A 19,920-nucleotide genomic window follows, 5' to 3' on the forward strand; every position below is an offset into this window, starting at 1 on the left:
TTAAGAAAATACGTGGCTCTTTATTGCTCTTTACATATCAACTGTTCCACTTATTGGAAGGTCTCATATTCAGAAGCCCAAATTACCTTAGGTGGAGTCATTTTAGAAAACAGAATTGTTCTTCATGCACAATATTTACAGTATCTACAGCAGAGAAGGCCAACCTGTGATTTAGTATTATTCTCCAGCATCAGCAGCTGAGTCCATATGTATGAGAAAAGATTTTTTTGTGTAGATATTCTGCCATTTTTCTGCAATTTTGTAGACTCTCTATCTCAAAAAATGGAATCTGGAAACAAAAGAAAAAAAAAAGATTGCTGGAAATACATTTAATAAACAACTGGATAAGACCGATATTCGTTAAACAGATGTTAAAATCACCCATCAAAGATTTATCTGTTTTAAAATTAAACATTTAAGCCCAATAATATTACTGGTCTTTAAATCACGTGAATAAAGATTACTGAAAAATAAAGAGTGATACTCGCTAGAGTGTAAGTTAAATATAATGGATAACTGATTATAAATGGAAAAGAAAACCTCAAAAATCTAAAAGTAACTGTTTTGGTCCAAAGTATGGATAAAATAACTATTAATTCAACAGGCAAAATAAAGGATATACTATATTGTGAAAACATTATTTACAATACAAGCAGTTTGGGGTTGTTTTTAATGCTTTTTAAACTCTGAATTCAGACCTTTCTAAAAAACTATTTAATAATTCCAATTGTACTGAGCTCTTAGATAACATTTTCCATGTCAAGATTTGGACCTTAATCAGTTAGAATACAGTAACTGATCCAAGGAAGAAAAAGGAATTTGTGTAACACCCTCCAAAAGGCAAATCTAGGCAGAGAGAAAACAATACAGAAAGGACAAGACTATATCTGCCTTGGTAAGTAATTGCAACTACAGTTTTAAGCATTATAATATAATCATTTTTCACTTGTTTTGTTAGCAAACCGCTGTCTTTGGACTTTACCTGCACAACTTCATAACCAAGCAACTGAAGATGTCTCTGTTTGATGGCTTCTTCTCCCAACAGATTGTGGCTATTAATGCAAAATCTATTTTGACCATCAACACAGAGGGCAATTCTACAATCAAGCACAAGAGTAGTATTAAAAAAAAAAATCTAAACAAACCAAAACCCAAAACCAAACCAACCAACCCAAACAAAAAAAAAACAAACAAACTTGGTTATTTTAATAACCACAACTACAATGCCTCTACTCTTACTACCTAACATCACTAGAATTAGGTGCTGTAGAACGGGAGTTACCTAGTTCAGGATGATTAAAATCACCTGAACGGTGGGAGAGGTAAAGCCTGAAAGCTTAGTGAAACTGATCTGAAAAGCTTATTTATATGCTCTGAACAAAAATAAGTATTGGTAAACTGTTTTGAATTCTTCTAGAAGGAAAAGCAAACAGACTACTTGTCTCAGCTTGAAAACATTTCAGCAGTTATATTTATTCAACTTATTAGTGTACCTGTTAAATCTGTTGGGAGTTCAAGTTAAGTTTAGGATAAATCTGTTCAAGTTAAACCTGTATGGATAGATGGCAGCATCATGGATTATATTTTTTCTTCTTGGTGATAAAAATCACATCAACTTAAATCAGCATTTGTATATCCACTGTAAAAAAGTTGCTTAAATTTTCAGTATAAGTATATTGTGACCTTATTTACACATGAAAGCTGTAATTTAAAAAGGAAAAAAATCAAAGCTCATTCTTAAACATTTAAACATGGGATTTTGGAAAGAACCTATGTTAGTCTGTCTGTCTTGGGAAGGTTAAGCTGAAGAAAACATAAGCTTTCCAAAGACTTTTTCTTAATCCACATAAGTGCTGTTGCAGATATGACACAGGCAGGTTGCTTAACTTTGTATCTGAGGTTTCTCAAAACTATAACTGGAAAATGCACAAGTGTTTAAAAAATGCTTTAAACAAGGATTGTTTTGAGAACAGCACCTGTGGCAATTATCTTCATTACACAGGATTCCTAACAGAAGTAAATTTGTGAACTCAAACTGGCTTAAAATGTGTTAAATCTAGGCACACATGATCAATTAGAATTAATTTGGTTTTACTTTGAAAATTAATTACAGAACATCAAAATACATTACTATTACTACACTTTGATCCTGACTATCACTGGGTAAAGAGATAGTCTGACACCCTACAGTCAGGAGACAAAACAGTGCCAAAAAAGTACAGATCATTAATTTTGCCAACTTTGTCCTTTTGTCAGTGGTTTCAGTGTGAAACCTGAACTTTGTTAGAGGTCAATAGCAAAACTCCAATTAGCTTAAATTTTGCCAGGGTTTTAACCTGGATGCTCTTTGTTAGTGTTAACTAACATTTTACCAGTGGTTTATTTGCTTCTCTTACCGTTTGTGTACTTCTTCACATTGGGCAGCAGGCAACACAAAACCTTCTTCATCTAATTTAATCTCAATATCTAGTATGAATGAAAAGAGAAGTGACATCAAAACTTCATATAACAAACTTTACTGTAATTCTCATCTTCTTACAGCTCATTGCAATAATTTTTCTGAATCACAAAAGCTTGCAAAAGATGTGTATAGGCTATTTAATACAGATGGTAACACTTCACTCAGCCTTTCATAACGCTAACAGCAAAACAGTATTCCAAGTTCACTAAAACCCATAATGTAGTTAAATGACACTAATTGCATACAAGGTAAGTAAAAGAGGAGCTGATAATAAAATAGAGTTAGCAGCTATTTTCAGTGCAGACTGGCTAAATTCCAAGTAACATTGCATTTCTTTTCTCTCCCTGTCCTCTTCCTGACTTTGAAGATGCATTTCCTTGAAGTTCCCATATTTCTTTATTGCAGACCTTCTACAGAGTTTTGTATTCCAGTTTTCTTTTTCTGTATTTGCACAATTTAGAATTCCCAGAAAAGGAATAAAAGAAATAATTTTTATTTCCGGAAAATAACTGAGCCTAAAGATTAGACAATGTAAGCACAAATTTTATTATAAATCTAAAGAAATTATACTTACCAAGTGTATAGAAATATGGTGTTGATACCTCTGATGAAAAATACATTCTTTTTTTCAGTAAATAAAGTAAACCAGCCTTCACCCTTTTGAGGAGGTGAACATCAATAGAACTGTCAGATGTGAGAAAGGCCTTTACTTGATACTTTGGAAGGAGTTTGGGACCCTACATAATGACAGAAAACCAAATCAAACAAAATAAATGAGGAGATAACATTTTTTGTAGTTACCTCATATTAATGTAGCAAAATGTATTCTGTGCATTTCCAAGCCACGTCTAGTGAGACAGACTTACCATCCAAGGCATGATCTGCTGGAAACTTAAGCAACAGAACTCAGAACAACCACCAGCACATCCTCAACAGGCTTCCATGCTACCACACTGAACATATCACTTATGAGAAATGCACAACTCGTTCTCTGCAGTCAGGCTAACATCTAAGTGCCTAATCCCTTCTGTGTTCCACAACTTCCCAAGCCAAACATAAAAACAAACAAACAAAAAAAAAACAGTTGGTGGAAAAATACCTGAAATACACAAAAAGGTACTTTAACTCTTTAACTGAACTAGTCAGTTCTGTCAAACACACAAATATTGATACAAATATATCAAGTCAATCAAACAGGTAGAAATGCTTCATATTTTCATCAAAGAAAAAAAAACCCAACTGTTTCATCCAATTCCTATGTTTTTTATGCAGAAGACTCTCTTCAGCTCATTATCGAATTAGTTTGTTAAACATCTGCTCTGGTTTCGTATGTATCATTACCTCATAAAATGGGCACTCCAGGGTAACAGTCAGAAAAAGCTGGGTTAGCTGGGTGGTAACAGTTCTGTCCAAACCAGGTGGCTGAGCTGAAAGAACAATATTGAGGCTTTCAGGTGTACCTTCTACAAAGTATTTTTACACAAAATCGTATGGGGGCTGTTCTAGCAGCTTACTAGACTGGGGAAAAAACACAATTAGGTGAAGGCAGCCCTTGCAGACAAGACAGTCTTAGAAGCACCAGGTGAGCAGACTCTGAGATCTCCTAAGCAAGATGGGATAAATCATGGGAGAGATTTTTAAATGTCATGATGTTTTCCTCAGTATCTTAAGACACAGGGCCAAGGACAGGGCTGTAGTTCTCGTTCAGAGATAGAAAGGAAAGGAGCTCAGGGCATGGAACAAAGATGGGCACACAAAGCCTCCATTAGGGGAGTGCAGTTGCAGACAGGATGCCAGTGGAAAAAAGCATCACATCACCATATCAGATTCTAGATTAAAAGTAATTTAAAAATCAGGAAGAAGCACCAATTTTATGCCTGTTAAAACATATGTGAGCCTTAGAATTCAATTTACAATTTTACCCAGATAATAAAAAAAAATACCAGCCAATCCTTAACTGCTCACATTCATGATGCTGTTACGTTTTACTGGTTCAGATCTCACTTCGGATTTAATTAAGCCAACAATTATGCTCTGCAAATCAATTTTTTCAGCTTTATCCATTTACCCCTTTCATATATCACAAGTTGACTGTGATAACAATACAAAAGAGAAATACACCAAGTTGGAAGAATGTAACACAATAATTCTTATTCTGAAAGAAGTGGAGATGACAGCAGAAGTCCATACTTGGTTCTACCTTACCCCACAAAACGTACCCCACTATGTTCTCTGGACTCCTGATCGCTACTCTCCATTCACTTCAACCAGGTCATTGTTGATTTAACAGATGGCAGTGGTAAGAAATGTGTGTTTGACAAGAAACACACCATGCAGCAGTAAGAAATGCAGAAGAACATCACAAGAGAAACACTACTTCTTACCTTGAAGCTGTTGCAGAAAATAGGGACTAAATATTTTTGGCAGAAAATTTAGTGGATAACGTTGAATAAGGACACACGAGTGCAGCAAGTTCAGCAAGGTGTGAGGCTGAAAGTGACGAAGGCGGGCATGCAGTACGGTTTCAAGCTTCCTGAACAAGGAAGAAGCACTTGGAGGCAGATAGTTTAATGTCCCAAATGGCATAATACACTCAGCAATCTGGTCAGTGGTAAATCTGTCAGCATCAGAAATGAAATCTTCTGCCACTGCATCAAAAATGGGCTTAGAAAGGATCCTCTTTTGGGAGCAGTACTTCATGACTTTGCTGACTGTTTGAGGCTGCATGTTAATGATGGACTCGGGAACATGTGCTTCCAGTGCCACTGTAAAAGTTTGTTCACGATGTCCAAAGTATAGGAAGGCTTCCAGTACATTTACCAGTTCATCACCTGTGAAATATGGAATATGCTTCACAGAATGCCTACACAGTGCTGTGACTAAGGGAACTGCCCGAGTCTGCTGAAGGACCACCAGTGAATTCAGTATAATGCTTGTGAACTTTGGGCTTAGCTGGGAAACTACGGTTAAAGTGACACTGTTCAGCCCGTTCAGCAAGTCTTGGTATTGTTTCCCTTCCCCAACAGTCCCCTCCAGCATCTTATAAACCATCACTATTTCCAGAGGAGTCCACATCTCCATGTCTTTTTCTTGCATGTGGTTCACAATTTGTTCCAGTGTCACACAACTTGGGCCTTCCAACTCAAGCAAACTCTCCCCAAGAGCACAGAGATTTTTAACAGTGAACAGCCCTTTGCCAAGCCGTTCCTCAGCCTCTGAAAGCAAGCTTACCATCAGCATACTCCGTGGATCTATACGCAGTTTTATCAAAGCCTGCAATGCATTCAGCAGCCCAGTGTTTGACAGCTTTGAGGATTCAAATTCAAACTGGAAGCATAATGCCCTGAAAACTTCATTCTCTAACACTACTTCAGGGTTTTTCAGACCATTGTCATCCATCTCAACTTCAGAAATCCTCTGCAGGGCTCCTGATGCCATAGTATCAGACATGATTTCCACAGAGCTGAGAAAGTCAAAAATCTCTTTTGATGTAGAAAGGCTGTTCAAATTTAGGAAAAAGTGCTGTTCATCCATCCACACATTATTAGGTTTAGTACTGCTCCCAGTATCTCCACAAAGATTCACCTTTTCATTAACAGAAAGAGACTGTATCCGCAGTTGTACATGATTTTTTCTACAAAACATATACTGAGATTTATCTTTGAAACATAGCATCCTCATGGCTACGGAGCTACAGCTTTGGGGCTTTCGCTGCCCACTGATAAAGCTCAACCTTTTGCTTAGGGTCATCAAAATGGACCCCCTTGCTGGTGCGCTGGATGAATAAAACTGGAAACTTTTTCGGCTAATCAAAGCCATAGCGTATCAAGTGGGGTCTCAAAAGATACCTAGAAGAAGAAAAATACAGTTTTGAAAACAACACCAATGTCATTAAAATATAGCAAAAAAAAAAAAAACAAACACAAAACACCCAACGTTTAGTGGCTGGACACATCTGGCAAGATCCCTCTCCCATGACCACGTGCATAAGGCAATGCAAAGAGAAGACGAAACTACCGGGAGCGAGACCTGAGTGACAGGTTGCAGGGCATCTCTGCCCCGTGTCTCCTAGGTTAGGACACCACATGTGGCCCGTGTGCGACAGAGTCGGCTATCCAGGAACCGCACAGCGCCAGAACCGATCTTTTTACTCTCGGAGCCCGGGCAGCAGAGGGGCACACCGCCGGTACCCACCGCGGGAGCGGGCCCAGCAGGGCTCGCAGCTGGAGGGCGATATCTGAACGGGACAGGCACAGCCGCTCCGTCCCAACCCTCCCCCGCCGACAGGGTCGAGGTGCCTCCCTCCCACCCCAGTGCCTACTGCTGCCGGGCGGGGGCCGGGGTCGGGGTCAGTTTCGGGTCGTCGCTCTCTATCCACCCTCCTACCACCTTCGCCGCAGCGGCCATCCGGCAGTGCCGGTGGCCGAGCCACGGGAGAGCGGCGCGCCTCACCTCCGCCGCCATGACGGGCAGCGCCGGGGTTGCCGGGAGCTTCCGGCGCTCTCCCGGCGGCTACGTCCTGGCGCCGGCAGCCGCCGCTTTCTCCCAGGGATCTCTCCCCGCCCCTCATTACCCCTGTCCGCCGCGTTTGCTTCCTGCTGCCGCTGGAGGTCTGGCGTGGCTGCGGAGTCGGATTTGTGCCTGTGTACGTGTGCATCGCAAGCGCGCCCTTCAGTGCAAGTTCTCCCGTTCCCCGCGGGCTGGCGGGCGGGCAGTGTGGGGGGCCGCCGGGTGGGCAGTGTGGGGGGCCGCCGGGAGGCAGGCGGGGTGCACCGCCACACTTGGCCCGTCCCAAGAGGGATGGAGGCACCTGCTCTCTGGGGAGGCTGTTGCTGCTGCTGCCGCCGGCGGTGTGCAGCTGGCTTTTAACTCACGAAAATCGCTGTCCTTCAGAGACAGCTTTCCGCCTGCGTAGAGGGTTGGTACACCCAAATTTTTCTGGGTGGAAGGTCAGCCCTGGGCCGCGGAGGGTTTCACATGCGGGTTATGTGGAAGGTCTTGTGGGGTTTTTATGTTTGTCTTGGTTGTAGAGTGAAAGTGATACTGAGCAAGTCACTAACTTAATAAAACGATAAGGGAATAGCTTCATGGCTCTCAAAGTGTGGTCCCACAACCCGGTTTGAAGCCATACAGAAGTATGTGAAGCTAGTGGAGAAGTTTTTTGTGTTTTTACTCTGTGGCCATGCAATTTGACATTTTTTGGCAGATCAGGTACATGGAGTAGGTAGTTGAGTTTTACAGTACAGCTGTGTAATTGCTAGGGCCAGCACATCTGGTTCAGTGAAACTGTGTGGCTTATTTGCTCGTACATTGTATTGACTTATGGAGCTGATGGAATCCCTGCTAATCTTTTGCAGACTTTCAGTTTTCTGACTTCTGAGTACTGGATCAGACAAGCTATCATCTGGAATTTCATCTTTAGTTTCGTGTTAAGCCTTGGTTTGAGCCAGCAAATCCTGGGTTGTTTCCATAGCCTAAACATTGGTTTGGGTTTCTTTGACATGCAAGTGCCAACACATCACCGTGTTAAAGGCCACTGATGTGGTAATACTTTTGAAGCTAGAGAGATTCTCTAGAAAGCTTGATAGTTGGGAATTACCATTTTCACCCCTCTTTATTTCAGTTGAACTTCTGTCACATAAATGGAAGTGGCATATCATCTTTGAAGAGTGGAGCAAAGCAAGAGCAATGTGGGCAGTACATTCGTCTGAGTGCAAGTGTGCTCCTCCTTTTCAGTTGTAATCATCTGCAGGTAGGCATGACTAATTTTCCTTTCTTCTAGCAGGCATCACTTGATCAGTTTGTGCATGAAGCTTTTCTGGTTGATGACAGAAGATGCTCTAACAGAAACTCCCCAACTTGTGTAGTTTAGATCATATCAGGATCAAAGCGGTTTATTGATCTATTGGTGATGTAATTAACTGCCAGGAAGTGAATTTAACTGCTGTTTAATCAGTTGATTGAACTATATATTCAAGATCAATAACAACAGTGGAACAGATATGATACTAGGCACTTAATGTTAAGAAATGCCTACAAATATTTAAACACCCTTCTTTATCTAATTCTAAGGATTTTTCTAATTGCGGCCTGCCCCCTCACTGTTACATACACGCAGTCTCCTCTCTCAGGAGGAGCACATCTCAAGCATGACCCCCTCTTCTGGCCGTGTGGGTTCTCTTGTTTACACACACCTTCTGTGGGAGGTGTGGTTGCTCTAATTTTTGTGTCTCTATGCAACCAGCTAGGCTCCACACCAATGAGAAAGCTCCCCACAAGTTCACATCATGCACCCAAGATGTGGGTAGTTGGTTTTTACACCATTTATTGTTACTGTACTAGCTGGAGTGGAAGCAGCTCACAGTGTCTTATGTGAGGGAATGCTCTGCCTGGCCTACGCAGAAGTCATAGCACTATCAGGGCAACATCTAGCCGTGTCAGACCACATCATGACTGTTGTTCTTTTTGTTGCTCTCTCACCTCTCCCCCTACCATTGCAAATTCTCATGCTTCTGTTACATGTTTTCCCAAGCTGACTCTTGTTTGAAGTCTGTTGGTAATCCCCTTGCAGTAATGTTGGCAGCTTGCCCCTCAGCTTTTTGTGTATAGAAGGCTTTTGCGCTGTGGTTTGGTCCCTGTAGAAAATTGATTGTCTTCCTCCCTTTCTGAGGTGTAAGAAATAATGTAGTAATGACAGGCCACTTCATCTTTTGCTTTTCTCCATCTATAGTTAGGCAATGCCACCTACTGACAAGAGAACAATTGAAGTGAAAACACAGCATATGACTAGGATAAATCTGTATTACTACAGGGATGTGAGGGTATTTAAATTATTTTATATGAATCACCATAATTTGTGTGTCATCAAATTTCTTTGTATTTCTTTTGGAAAAGGAGAGTGAAAAAGGTTGTGGATTGTTTTAGCATATGCATTGTCTGTGCATATATATATATGCAAGAAGCTGGTTATTTAAATGAATTTACTTAAAACAACTGTTAAGGTTGTTAATATTTTTAGGTAATCAATTTAGAGTGAAAACTATAATGGAAAATGTACTAGAACAAAATACAATGAAAGCCTTACCTTTTTGTGTTAATCACATCTTTCACGGAATTCATGTATGGTGCAGGCACTGTACTCTTAAGAACGTATCACTTAGTTTCACCACACCTGTTTTCCCTTGAAAGAAACAAGAAAAATATATACCTCAAATCACTTTGCCACAGGTTTCCATAAATCACTGGGTGTGATTTGGACACTGAAAGCTTTTTGTAGTTGAATCTTTGTGGGAGCAGTAGGTGGAGTACAGCAAACTGGGCCTGGATGCATGAAAAAAAATCTCAAGTTTGGAACTGAAAATTACTTAGTCGGAATTCTAGGGGTTTGAGTTCTACTGCAGCTCTCTAGCAGCAACAAAATAGAAGATTAGTTTGTAATATATGCATGAGAGACGTTCTGCGTGTCTCTTCATTCACTGCTTCTTGAAGTTCTCCTTGATCTGTTATGTTCTGTCTGTGTCAAAATCATGAAATAAAGCTGTGAAGGAGTGGCATTGTACCCTACAGCGGATTTCTCTAAGATGTTTTCTTATTTTTAGGAGAGAAAAGCCCAAGCAGTCAATGCTGTAGTTCCACTTATAGAAGAAGCTCCTTTTTGAAATATGAAACGAAAACCCATGTTTGTATTGTAAGGTGTCGACATTGTGGGCAGTGAAATATAAACACATTCAGGCAAAAAACACTGATTTAAGAAAGGAAGAACCTGAGAATTTTAATTTTTTTTCTCAGGCAGTGTAGTTTGATTTCAGCAGGTCTGTATGTTGTTTTGTTTTCAAATACGTATCAGAAAGGTAACTAAAGCAATCACGGATTTTGAAGTGGAAATGTAACTTACATAATAAAAGTAGTATATATTTTCATGAAACTAGTTTCTCTGTTATATTGTTTACAAGCTAGATTCTTGGTAGAGGGATGTTGTAATATGACTGCAACATTGAGGCAGTACAGAGTCCTTTGCAACCTGGCCTGCAAAGCTTGGTTATGAGAAATGGTGCCTCTTCAGAGCAGATGCCTCATTTCCAAGTTAAACACAGATACTGCTATCCTTCAAAGTATGTCTTTTTAATTTAATAAGCAAAGCAAAATCTTGCTGTTCTGCATGTAATAAATTAACTTTTTCCCCTTCTTTTTTTTCTCCTGCAGTGTCTTTAAAAGAAAAACAAAACCAAACCAACTCTGTTTTGGGAAATGTGCTGTGGTTTAAAAAGGAGGTTTTTGCTCCTCTATGCAACACAAAAGGGGCAGGCAAAAGCCATAGCTGAGGAAATATGGCAGCAGGCAGGTGCCCATGGATTTGAAGCTGATATGCACTGTATGAGTGAAATGGACAAGGTGAGATACTCCATGCTGTTTTGAAAGAAAGGTATTTAAGAGCTGCATTTTTCTTCATGTGCTCGAGTGGTGGGTTTTGATAATCATGAAGGCTGATCACATACACCCACCTCAAATACCATCCAGTTTTTAAATTTTTAGTTTCTTATGAATCACTAATTTGGACCAATACTCACAGACATTTAATATCGTTCTGCCAAAGGTACATCTTTATTGTGATTTCTGTTATTAGAACAGTAAATGGATATATCTTTGATCTCTCATTCAGTAACAGCACAGTGAGTTCTTGAAAACTATTTATGTATGCAAACAAATTCTGTATTTTACTGGTCAGCTCTCCTGTTCATAGAAATGCCCCTTTTTTCACCCTCTTGTTTTTGTGTTGCATTGAGGTCGTCGTGTGTTCTGTTAACTGACCTCCAGCAGGACCCTGAACTTTTTTAGGGTCTTCTTGAGTTAATTAGCATATGCACTCACTCCACCTCACACTGGATACATTCAAGTTATATTCTAGAAAAAAATTAAAAGCTTGGCTGAAGCAAGGATGTGACTTTTTATTATTTGCTATTTTCCAAGGATAAGGATCTGAAAACTGTTAGCATCTCTCTTGTAGCTAAAGCAATATGGACTGTAATTTCCTTCACAAAGTACTTTCAAGTATATGTCCTCAAACAAAAACATTTAAAAGAAAAACCCCAAAACAACCAAACAAAACTTGATAGTCTGGTATTTTGTAGGAGCAGAAAATAACACCTGTTTTTTTCATGCACTTGAAAGTGTGAGAAGCTTATAAAACTAAGTTTCCTTTTAGCAAGTTGCTTTCTTGGGTGTGCACTGCATGGTAGGTAGCTGGACATCTGCTTTTGAATTAATGTTTACTAAGTATGGAGCGAAGTGTTAGGAAGAGACTTATGCACCCAGTAGGGAAGGTGAAGTTTCTCCTTATGTTCTTCCATTTCGTTTCTTCTGCATTTGACTTCTGCTTGAAATGAAACATAGTATCTCTTGTAGTCTTTATTTGTATTTTCTCATAACAGGACTTTTAAACTTGGAATACTGGGAGAAAGTTTAAACTGAAACCTACAGGGAGCAGTAAAAAGAGCCTAGGTTACTTATTATGGCAAAAAAGGAGGATAAGGAGTGACCTAATAGCAGCCTGCTTGAGCCAAATTCTTCTTGGCAGCAGAAGACTGTATAACAGGATACAAAATCCAGTGAGCGCAGCCTGATAAACTCATATTTCACAGGAGTGGAGAATTTCTGGTTGGAAAAGGCTGCCAGTAAAGTAAAATCTCTGCCTTTAGAGGTTTTTGGAATTCAGTCAGTCACAGCTGACATAATGCAGTTTTGGCAGTTAGTCCCACTGGAGCATGGGGTGGGACTAGGTGACATCCAGAGGTCACTCCCAAACAAGGTGTCTGTAATTCTGTGGAGCTGTGTTTCACATAGGTCACTAGCTGTTGATTTAAAACCCATAGCCTGCAGAGGTGCTGTGAAAGAGCATGCTGTATGGGTGACCTGACAGCCAGCATGCTAGCACAGTGCTCAGTGCTGCAGCCTGTTATCGTTGAAAGATGGAATAATCAAAGAAACAGAATGATTTTTACTTGAGAAATAATAAAGGATTCCATAAGGCCTGAATTTACGGAACTGTCACACAATCCCAAGTATAGGCAGTTCTTGACCTGATATAGTGGGAGAAGCTCCCGTAAAACTTTGGGAAATGTGGAAGTTTGGTATTAGCAAAGGGGAGAGAAAAGAATTTGGGTCAGAGGAGTAGGGCCAAAATGAATTAGACTGTAGAACACAGTCTAAACAAAGTAGCTCTGTTCAGAGCTACTTTAGTTCACCCAAAGCGTAGTTCGTGGGTTTTCTTTTGGTTTTGTTTTGGTTTGGTTTTCTTATGGCCAGGACAGATGTAATATGGAAGTTATCAGAGAGAACCAAATGATCCCTGATGGAATTTGGAAATTATCCCCTCAGTTTGTATGGCCACACCCCCACTATTTGTGTGAATTTATTGCGATTATGGCTCACTATGTGATTGTGACTGTATGTAGAAAAATATTTTTTCCACTTGACAAAGCAAATACTCTAGGAATTATGTATTTAAGCTGCCTGAGTGCAGTTGTGAAATATTCTTTGCATGTGTACTAGCCTGCTCAAAATGCTGCCCTTTGGAGTTTGTGTGTGGGATCATAGGTTAATTCAGGTTGGAAGGGACTTCATGAGGTCATCTCACAGCAGGGTCAGCTGAGGTCAGAGTAAATTCCTCAGGGTTTTACCCAATCTTGTCTTGAAAACACCACTGAAATTATAAAGTGTATCCCCAAAATTACATGAAAGACTTTCTGTGGTTTAATACAGTTGAGATTAAACATTTTTCTGCGTACCTTTGGGCAAAGAAAGTGTGACAGGTAATATCTAAGGCTGCAAATAGGTATCAAATGTCACCTTGTAACTTACTTGTTCTATTACTTGTAGTATAACCTGGAAACAGAAAAGGATCCAGTAGTTATTGTTATTTCCACTACTGGTACTGGAGACCCACCAGACACCGCCCGCAAGCTTGTAAAGAAAATTCAAGACACGACATTGCCACCTGATCATTTCTCACATCTCCAGTATGGATTGCTAGGTGATCTGGTACTTTGTGTGTTATTGCAGCACTTGTCTGTCAGTGAATAATTTTTGTATTTCTTTACTTGTGAATAGATTGTTTGGGTTTTTTTAAATGCTGATAAAACATTTATTTTTATAATATGAACAGGGTTGTTTTTTTTGTGTGTGTAATGTTCTCTATGAGCAATAAAGAAAAAGCATCACAGAAATTATCTGAATGTAAGCTATCAGTTTCATTTTTTATAGTTTCATTTTCTTTGTATAAACAACATGACTCAAGCTATCTAGAATTGTTTGATTTCATGTCAAGTGTCTATGGACTAGATGGGTTTACTTGATTTTGCTAATAATAGGGCATTTTTCTATACACAGGGAAAGGAATTATAAAATGTCCTTAAAAATAACATTTTACAATCATCCCATCCCTTTAAATTTGCAATATATTTAAAAAATGTTGTCATACTTGTCAATAGGAGGAATGTACTATTACCTAGGAAGGTTAGACTAATGTGCAAAATACAGATTTGACAAAATACATCTGATATATCATGAGTTGATGGTAACTTCAGTTTGTTGCTTTCAGGTTGTATTTTAAGAAACTTCCATTTGAACCTAGGTTATTTTTGCTTGACAAGATAGGTTGAAGTGAGAAAACTTCTCGGTTTCTAGCAAGGGAATTACCCAGTAGAAGGAAATTTCTAGTGGATATATAATGTGGAAGTCTGAAATATACGCATTCTAGTCATGTAACATTTTGAGAGGTTGTTATGTTACATGTTACAGTTTTTGAAATTATAAGATTTTTCATTGCTGACTGAATGCATATATACCCATGCATATACGAAGATGAGCATTGTATTAATACTAATTTTTGTTGTAACATATATTATAGGGTCTAACTTGCAACATGTTTTGTGATTTTAGTCTAAAAAGTTAACCAGTCTTAAAATACATTCATGGTGTCCATTTCATCTTATCCCATGACATGTTTGCTGTAAGTACTGTACTTGAGAGGGAACAGAAGTATTTTTTAATGAAAAAAAAAAAGGCTGTTATAAAGAAGAAAAGAATCATCCATTGTTGGGTGGGAATAATAAGGATCTAGTGGTTTGAAACTGCATACAAGAAAGGTTCAGGCTGTGAAAAATTGTGATAGGATAGTGAAAGAGTGCTGTTCTGAATTACTTACAGACTTTGTGAGGACTACCAGTGGTCTTTGGGATTGTTAGATAAGCATCTGTTAAGGATGAGGTATGTGTGGTTGATCACTTTTAGGGTGAGTCAGTGGTCCTCCATGAACATACCTCCTGATGCACAGACTGTTTAATTCATAACAAAGAACATCTTCTTCTAACAGAACGTCTTCATGATTGTTAAAGGGCAGAAAAACTAGTGCAGTGAAAATGAGATCTAAAAAGAAATCTCTGATTTCTGGGGAGGAGGATGTTGGACCAGATTCCCTTTTTCTACATTTCTTATTTCATACTGTTTTAAATCAGTTATATATTTGTTATTTTTTTCAGGTTCCGATATTTTTTTCAGGTTCCAATATTTTTCAAATATTTTTCCAATATTTTTCCAGTATTTCTTCAGTTCTTTTGCCTGTGTAGCCTGGGTGGCTGGCTGATTGACATGATTTCTCTTTCCTTGAATTTGCTAGGTCTGGGAGATTCAGAGTATACATTCTTCTGTAATGGTGGAAAGACAGTAGACCGACGACTTCAAGAACTTGGAGCCCAGCACTTCTACGACACAGGATTAGCAGATGATTGTGTAGGGTAAGAACTGAATGAGTTTGGATTTTATTTCATCCAGATGCAATAAGTACATGTGAATTTGGCTAAATGTTCTGAACTCTTTGAAATCAGCTGAACCTGAAAATTCAGCACCTCATAGGAACAAGTCCTGTCTGAACACAGTATGTATTTTCAATCTCAATTGCCATTAAATAAAACTCAGTTTTTAAAGTGTGGGTGAACAGGTGTACTCCCTGGAAAAACAGAGGGTATTTAGCAGTTCTAGAAATTAGGTAATTCAGAATAAGTAGAGGGATTTAAAAATGTAGTCTGTTTACTGAAGCAAATAAATGCAGTTCCCAGAATGTGTGGTACTGGTAGCGGGATGTCTTTCTATATACACATCAGACTGTAATCCAAGCTCACATCTTGAAGTAGAGCTACTTTAGGCAAACCCTACAGCATTTATTTAATTTCTCTGTCTCTTCCATAAAACATTCCCCCCCCCCCCCCCCCTTTTTTTTCTTTCTTTTTTGGTGGGATGGGGCTTGTTTGTTTGATTTTTGATCACTGTAGAGGAATTATGAAAAAAGGGGGTAGGGAGTTTATTGGTGTAGAGGAGTTATATGAGAAAAGACCTCCCTTCCAGTTCTGTTGCTCTTTCTGGCCAGTAGGCTGCAGTCTTGGCTTATTTATTTTGAACTGGAGATTATATCAGATCTGCGCATGATGTTGCAAGACAGTTGAACACAAACATTGCCATAACCATAAAACTTACATGTTGCGTTCTGAACTACTATAAATAGACCATTAGTGTAAGCTTTTGATGTTGCTGTCGCACAATGAAAAGTTGCATATTTCGCTACCATCCCTTTAACTTCCTGTCATAAAGTTCAGCATAAGAAAATAAAAATGAAAAACTAGAACATCAAGGCTGTTACACACTTTAGACTCCATAAATTCAGACAGTTGTAACAACTAAATAAAAACAGGTTTTTAATAAAAATGTCATCTTGATAACTGCTGCAGAGATATATTAAAAATTGAAAATTGTGGTTTTAGGTTTTGTGTTATTTTCATTACTTGTAAATTAACATTCCAGTAAATCACAATAATTCATCCATTCCTTTCTCCTTTTTTTTTTTTTTTCTTCCTTCCTTCCCAGTTTGGAATTAGTGGTTGATCCTTGGATTGATGGACTTTGGCATGCTCTCAAGGAAGTATTCCTATTGCAAAAAGAAAGAGAAAGCATGAACAGTGCTGTTGATGCTGTTTCGAACTCTCTCTCTGCAGCCCCACATGTTGTGCATGAACTAAACTTAAGCTCCGAAGTACAGAACTTAAAGCTAGAAGATGAAGGAGTGAAGAGTTCTGATGTTTTTTCACAGAAACTGGTTGACATCAGGCTTGTGGATTCAAATAGAGACACTGAAGCTTCACTTGTTCATTCTGTCCCTCCTATCTCTGAGTCTGCTCTTAATATTCCTGCCTTGCCACCAGAATATATAGAAGTGCAGTTTCAGGACACCCATGGTGAGGTAAGGACTTGGTTTTGAATGAGGGAAGCCTCCAGCTCTGGTAAGAGCATGAGTGTATATACTACTACATATGGCTCAAAAGAACAAGTGGATTCCTATATAAAGGAGATACATCCCTGAACACAGGAGGTTTTTGAATTGCAAGTGATCAGGTTCTAATATTAGTGCCTTAACTTCTTCATAAATAGAGAAAAAAAAATAAATATTGCTTTCAAGCAGCATATTGAAAAAGCTGAATCCACTAATCTGTAATTCAGTGTACAGGTTAAAGATTATAGTCCAAATTTCCAGTATGAAACTGGATGGTTGTCTTCAGTGTTGGAAAGAATCAAATGGAGGTTTGTTTTCCTTTCGCACTGTTTTTGACATAGCTGGCTAGACCTTGTTAAACAAGTAGGTGCCATGTAGGGTCAAGTACGATTTTACAAGTATGACACAGTTGTCGTGGGTTCAGCAGTAGCAGTCATTTTCCTCTTTCTTAGTAGCTGGTGCAGTGCTGTGGTTTTGACTTTCAGCATGGGAACAGCACTGATGACACCAATGTTTTTAGTTCTAGCTAAGTCATATTTAGTCTGACCAAGGACTTTCTGAGTCTCATGCTCTGCCTGGGAGGAAGCAGAGACAGGACACCTGACCTAAACTAGCCAAAGGAGTATTCCATACCACAGCACGTCATGCCCAGTGTATACACTGGGGCAGTTCCCCCAGAGGGCTAGATCACTGCTGGGCTCGGGTTGGGTATCAGTTGGGGGTGGTGAGTGGTTGTATTCTCTTCCCTTGTTTTTTCCCTTATCATTATTATTATTGATGGTAGCAGCAGTGATTTGTGTTATACCTTCCTTACTGGACTGTTCTTATCTTAACCCGTGGGAGTTACATTCTTTAGATTTTCCTCCCCATCCCTCTGGGAGTGCAGGGAGGAAGAGGGGGGAGTGAGCGAGGGTCTGCATAGTTCTGGTTTGCCAGCTGAGTTTGAACCATGACAACAGTTCATGTCCTTTTCCAGTATGCCACATTGCAAAAACTGGGGGTATTTTTTGCCAAGTACATCTGAAATTGGCTTGAAAAACCCCCAAAACAGAGATACCCGGCTATTTAAAGAAGACTGTTTACACGGTCTCTTTAGTAGCTTATATGGTCTATGTCCTGGGCAGTTGAGTCTCAGGATTGAATTAACAACCTACTGCTTGTTAATAGCCAAGCAGTAGGGGTCTGCATCTTAAGCCTTTATGGCAAGTGTAAGCTAATACAATTTAGCTTAAATCTTTCTCTCATTGTGCCTTGAACTTGACTTGGAGGGAACATGAATGTGGACAGTTAATCACAGTCCAGCTGATGCACAATAACTTGATATGGCCCAAGCTGCTATTCACCATGTCAAATTTTTAAAGAATAAAACTTCCAGCTGTTGGTCTCAAGTTATTTTCCTGCCTTCTTTTTTTGTTAATAAGAAACCTTCAAATTAACAAATACTCTCATATTGGTAGAATAATTCCTTTCCATATGAGGGTATTGTTGTGGACATTTGGTATCTCTTCTACCTCTTCATTTTTGTCTGTAACTCAGATGAAGTTTGCTGACAATAGTGATGGAGAAATGAGGACTGTAGTCTAATCTTCAGATGACAGCCTTTGACAGAGGTGGTCTGGGATTATTCTTGATGCCCATCTGTAATCATTTGGGCACATTTTCACCTGTGTAGAAATGCGGCATAACATGACGCTGTTTCATAGTGTGGTTTGCTGATTACCTCTAAACTTAACTGCAGTTTTAGAAAATCCTTTTATAAATTGTCTATAATAATAGCCCCATGTACTCCCTGAAGTCTTAAACTGTACATCTGCAATGATATTTTTAAATAAATTCTGTTCTTACTCCTTTGGTCTGTTCTGTACTCCTACTAATCCTTTAAGTAGGTGGGAGTTCTCTGCATTTTAACATAAATGTCATTCTCTAATTTGGCTGTTTTCAAAGCAACTCTTGAAAAAGGAACAGCAAGCTGCATTTTATAGTAGTTTAGGCCCATTACACTTTTCAAGCCTACTGACATTTTATAATTGAATATACACCTGTTACTTCTTGGATATGAATTTTAGAGAGGTAGAGCAAAACACAGTATGTATGTGGAATATTCATGTTTTTCCTTATTGTTCTGAATTGTTTTTTAAGATTGTGACAAAAAAAAAGTGGCAACAGTAATTCCTGTATGTCATAATAAGATGTAATTCAGCTATTTCATTTTTAGTGTAAGTTTTCATGTCCTTTTTTTCAGAATCCACATTTGTCCTCACTGATTTCAGAGGGAACAGTCTTTGATGTGCCAGTTACAAAAGCAGTCCAGCTCACTAGAGAAAATGCAGTAAAAACAGCATTACTCTTAGAACTTGATATTGCAGTAAGTTTGTGATGGCTTTTTCTTTAGTGGGTAAAAATAAAGGGTGAAAAGCATGTGTGTTATGTATAATAGCTGGGGGAAATATATTTACTAGACTGCTGAAAAGTTAAAACCCCTAATTCCTTATACAACAGGATGTCATCTTAAGCTGATCCATTTTGCAAATGCAAAGCTTGATTTATTCACTGAAAGGTATGACTATGCGGAAGTCAAAACAGAAATAAAATGTCAAGTTAATTTCTTTGTTGGTCTATGGATATTGTGTTGACTGAAGTACCTTTTTGAAGAGAATTTACAGGGAAGAATGTCAGGCAGGGAATATTGAAAATTAATAATCTTTCATAAATATAGAATTCAGGGAATATTGAGGAACTGTGTAGGAAATTGTGACTGTTCCTTGTGGTAGGTAATAATTTGATTAATATGATCAAGTGATAAGAGCTCTTGAGCACTGCTTCTGCCTCTGGCATTCATTTGCTCTGACTTGTTAACATACTAGTCAAACTGTCAATCTCTGTTACCTTAAGTGTAAAATCTGGTTTAGGTTATTCAGGTAAGATAGTATTTTGTATACTGGTTTGAAGATGAAAGGCAGAGAATGCTCAATATTACTTTACAAGAAATCTTTTAAAAGGAGAATATGTTGCCTTTGAGCGATTTTTTCCAAATTTGGAGAATAATGCCTTTGGGATTTTGTGATTTTGGCAGTAACTTTTATTGGACTCGGCCTCATCTGTGTCAGTATCCATAGGTCATCTTTAAATCCCAGTAATAAGT

At 38.8% G+C, this 19,920-nt stretch overlaps 3 protein-coding genes across 4 annotated transcripts in view; 1 reads left to right on the forward strand and 2 right to left on the reverse strand.

Annotated features, from left to right (window-relative positions):
• FASTKD3 (FAST kinase domains 3) lies at positions 1-7,007 on the reverse strand. The gene is made up of 7 exons (XM_061449197.1): positions 6,914-7,007; positions 4,846-6,309; positions 3,803-3,888; positions 3,036-3,198; positions 2,397-2,466; positions 983-1,097; positions 1-289 (listed from the first exon to the last, which is right to left on the reverse strand). Exons 2-7 carry the CDS (start codon positions 6,278-6,280, stop codon positions 191-193), a joined length of 1,968 nt encoding a protein of 655 aa, XP_061305181.1. The 5' UTR covers positions 6,281-6,309; positions 6,914-7,007; the 3' UTR covers positions 1-190.
• The window catches only part of SEMA5A (semaphorin 5A), an 831,366-nt gene that overhangs the window by 215,144 nt on the left and 596,302 nt on the right, over positions 1-19,920 (reverse strand). The gene's annotated exons all lie outside the window — the stretch shown is intronic.
• The window catches only part of MTRR (5-methyltetrahydrofolate-homocysteine methyltransferase reductase), a 26,102-nt gene continuing 12,800 nt past the window's right edge, over positions 6,619-19,920 (forward strand). The window contains exons 1-7 of one of the 2 annotated variants that reach the window (XM_061449199.1): positions 6,619-6,755; positions 8,085-8,213; positions 10,664-10,852; positions 13,337-13,490; positions 15,135-15,252; positions 16,376-16,748; positions 19,021-19,143. In XM_061449199.1, coding sequence (XP_061305183.1) covers positions 10,709-10,852; positions 13,337-13,490; positions 15,135-15,252; positions 16,376-16,748; positions 19,021-19,143 — 912 coding nt within the window. In that variant the 5' untranslated portion in view covers positions 6,619-6,755; positions 8,085-8,213; positions 10,664-10,708. Of the gene's footprint in view, positions 6,756-7,080; positions 7,142-8,084; positions 8,214-10,663; positions 10,853-13,336; positions 13,491-15,134; positions 15,253-16,375; positions 16,749-19,020; positions 19,144-19,920 lie in introns of those variants that run through there. The other variant, XM_061449198.1, reaches the window with a different exon arrangement.

This window comes from Pezoporus flaviventris, unplaced genomic scaffold, assembly GCF_033815535.1.
Source record: "Pezoporus flaviventris isolate CSIRO_AGI_PZ_B2104156 unplaced genomic scaffold, CSIRO_AGI_Pfla_v1 ptg000007l, whole genome shotgun sequence".
Taxonomy (NCBI): domain Eukaryota; kingdom Metazoa; phylum Chordata; class Aves; order Psittaciformes; family Psittacidae; genus Pezoporus; species Pezoporus flaviventris.

Coding starts and splice junctions, on each gene's coding strand:
- FASTKD3 (XM_061449197.1), bottom strand. CDS start 6,280: ATGGCTTTGATTAGCCGAAAAAGTTTCCAGTTTTATTCATCCAGCGCA. Junction 3,199..3,802: donor TGGAGTGCCCATTTTATGAG/GTAATGATACAT, acceptor GTCATTATGTAG/GGTCCCAAACTCCTTCCAAA. Junction 290..982: donor TTGGTTATGAAGTTGTGCAG/GTAAAGTCCAAA, acceptor TTTTGTTTCCAG/ATTCCATTTTTTGAGATAGA.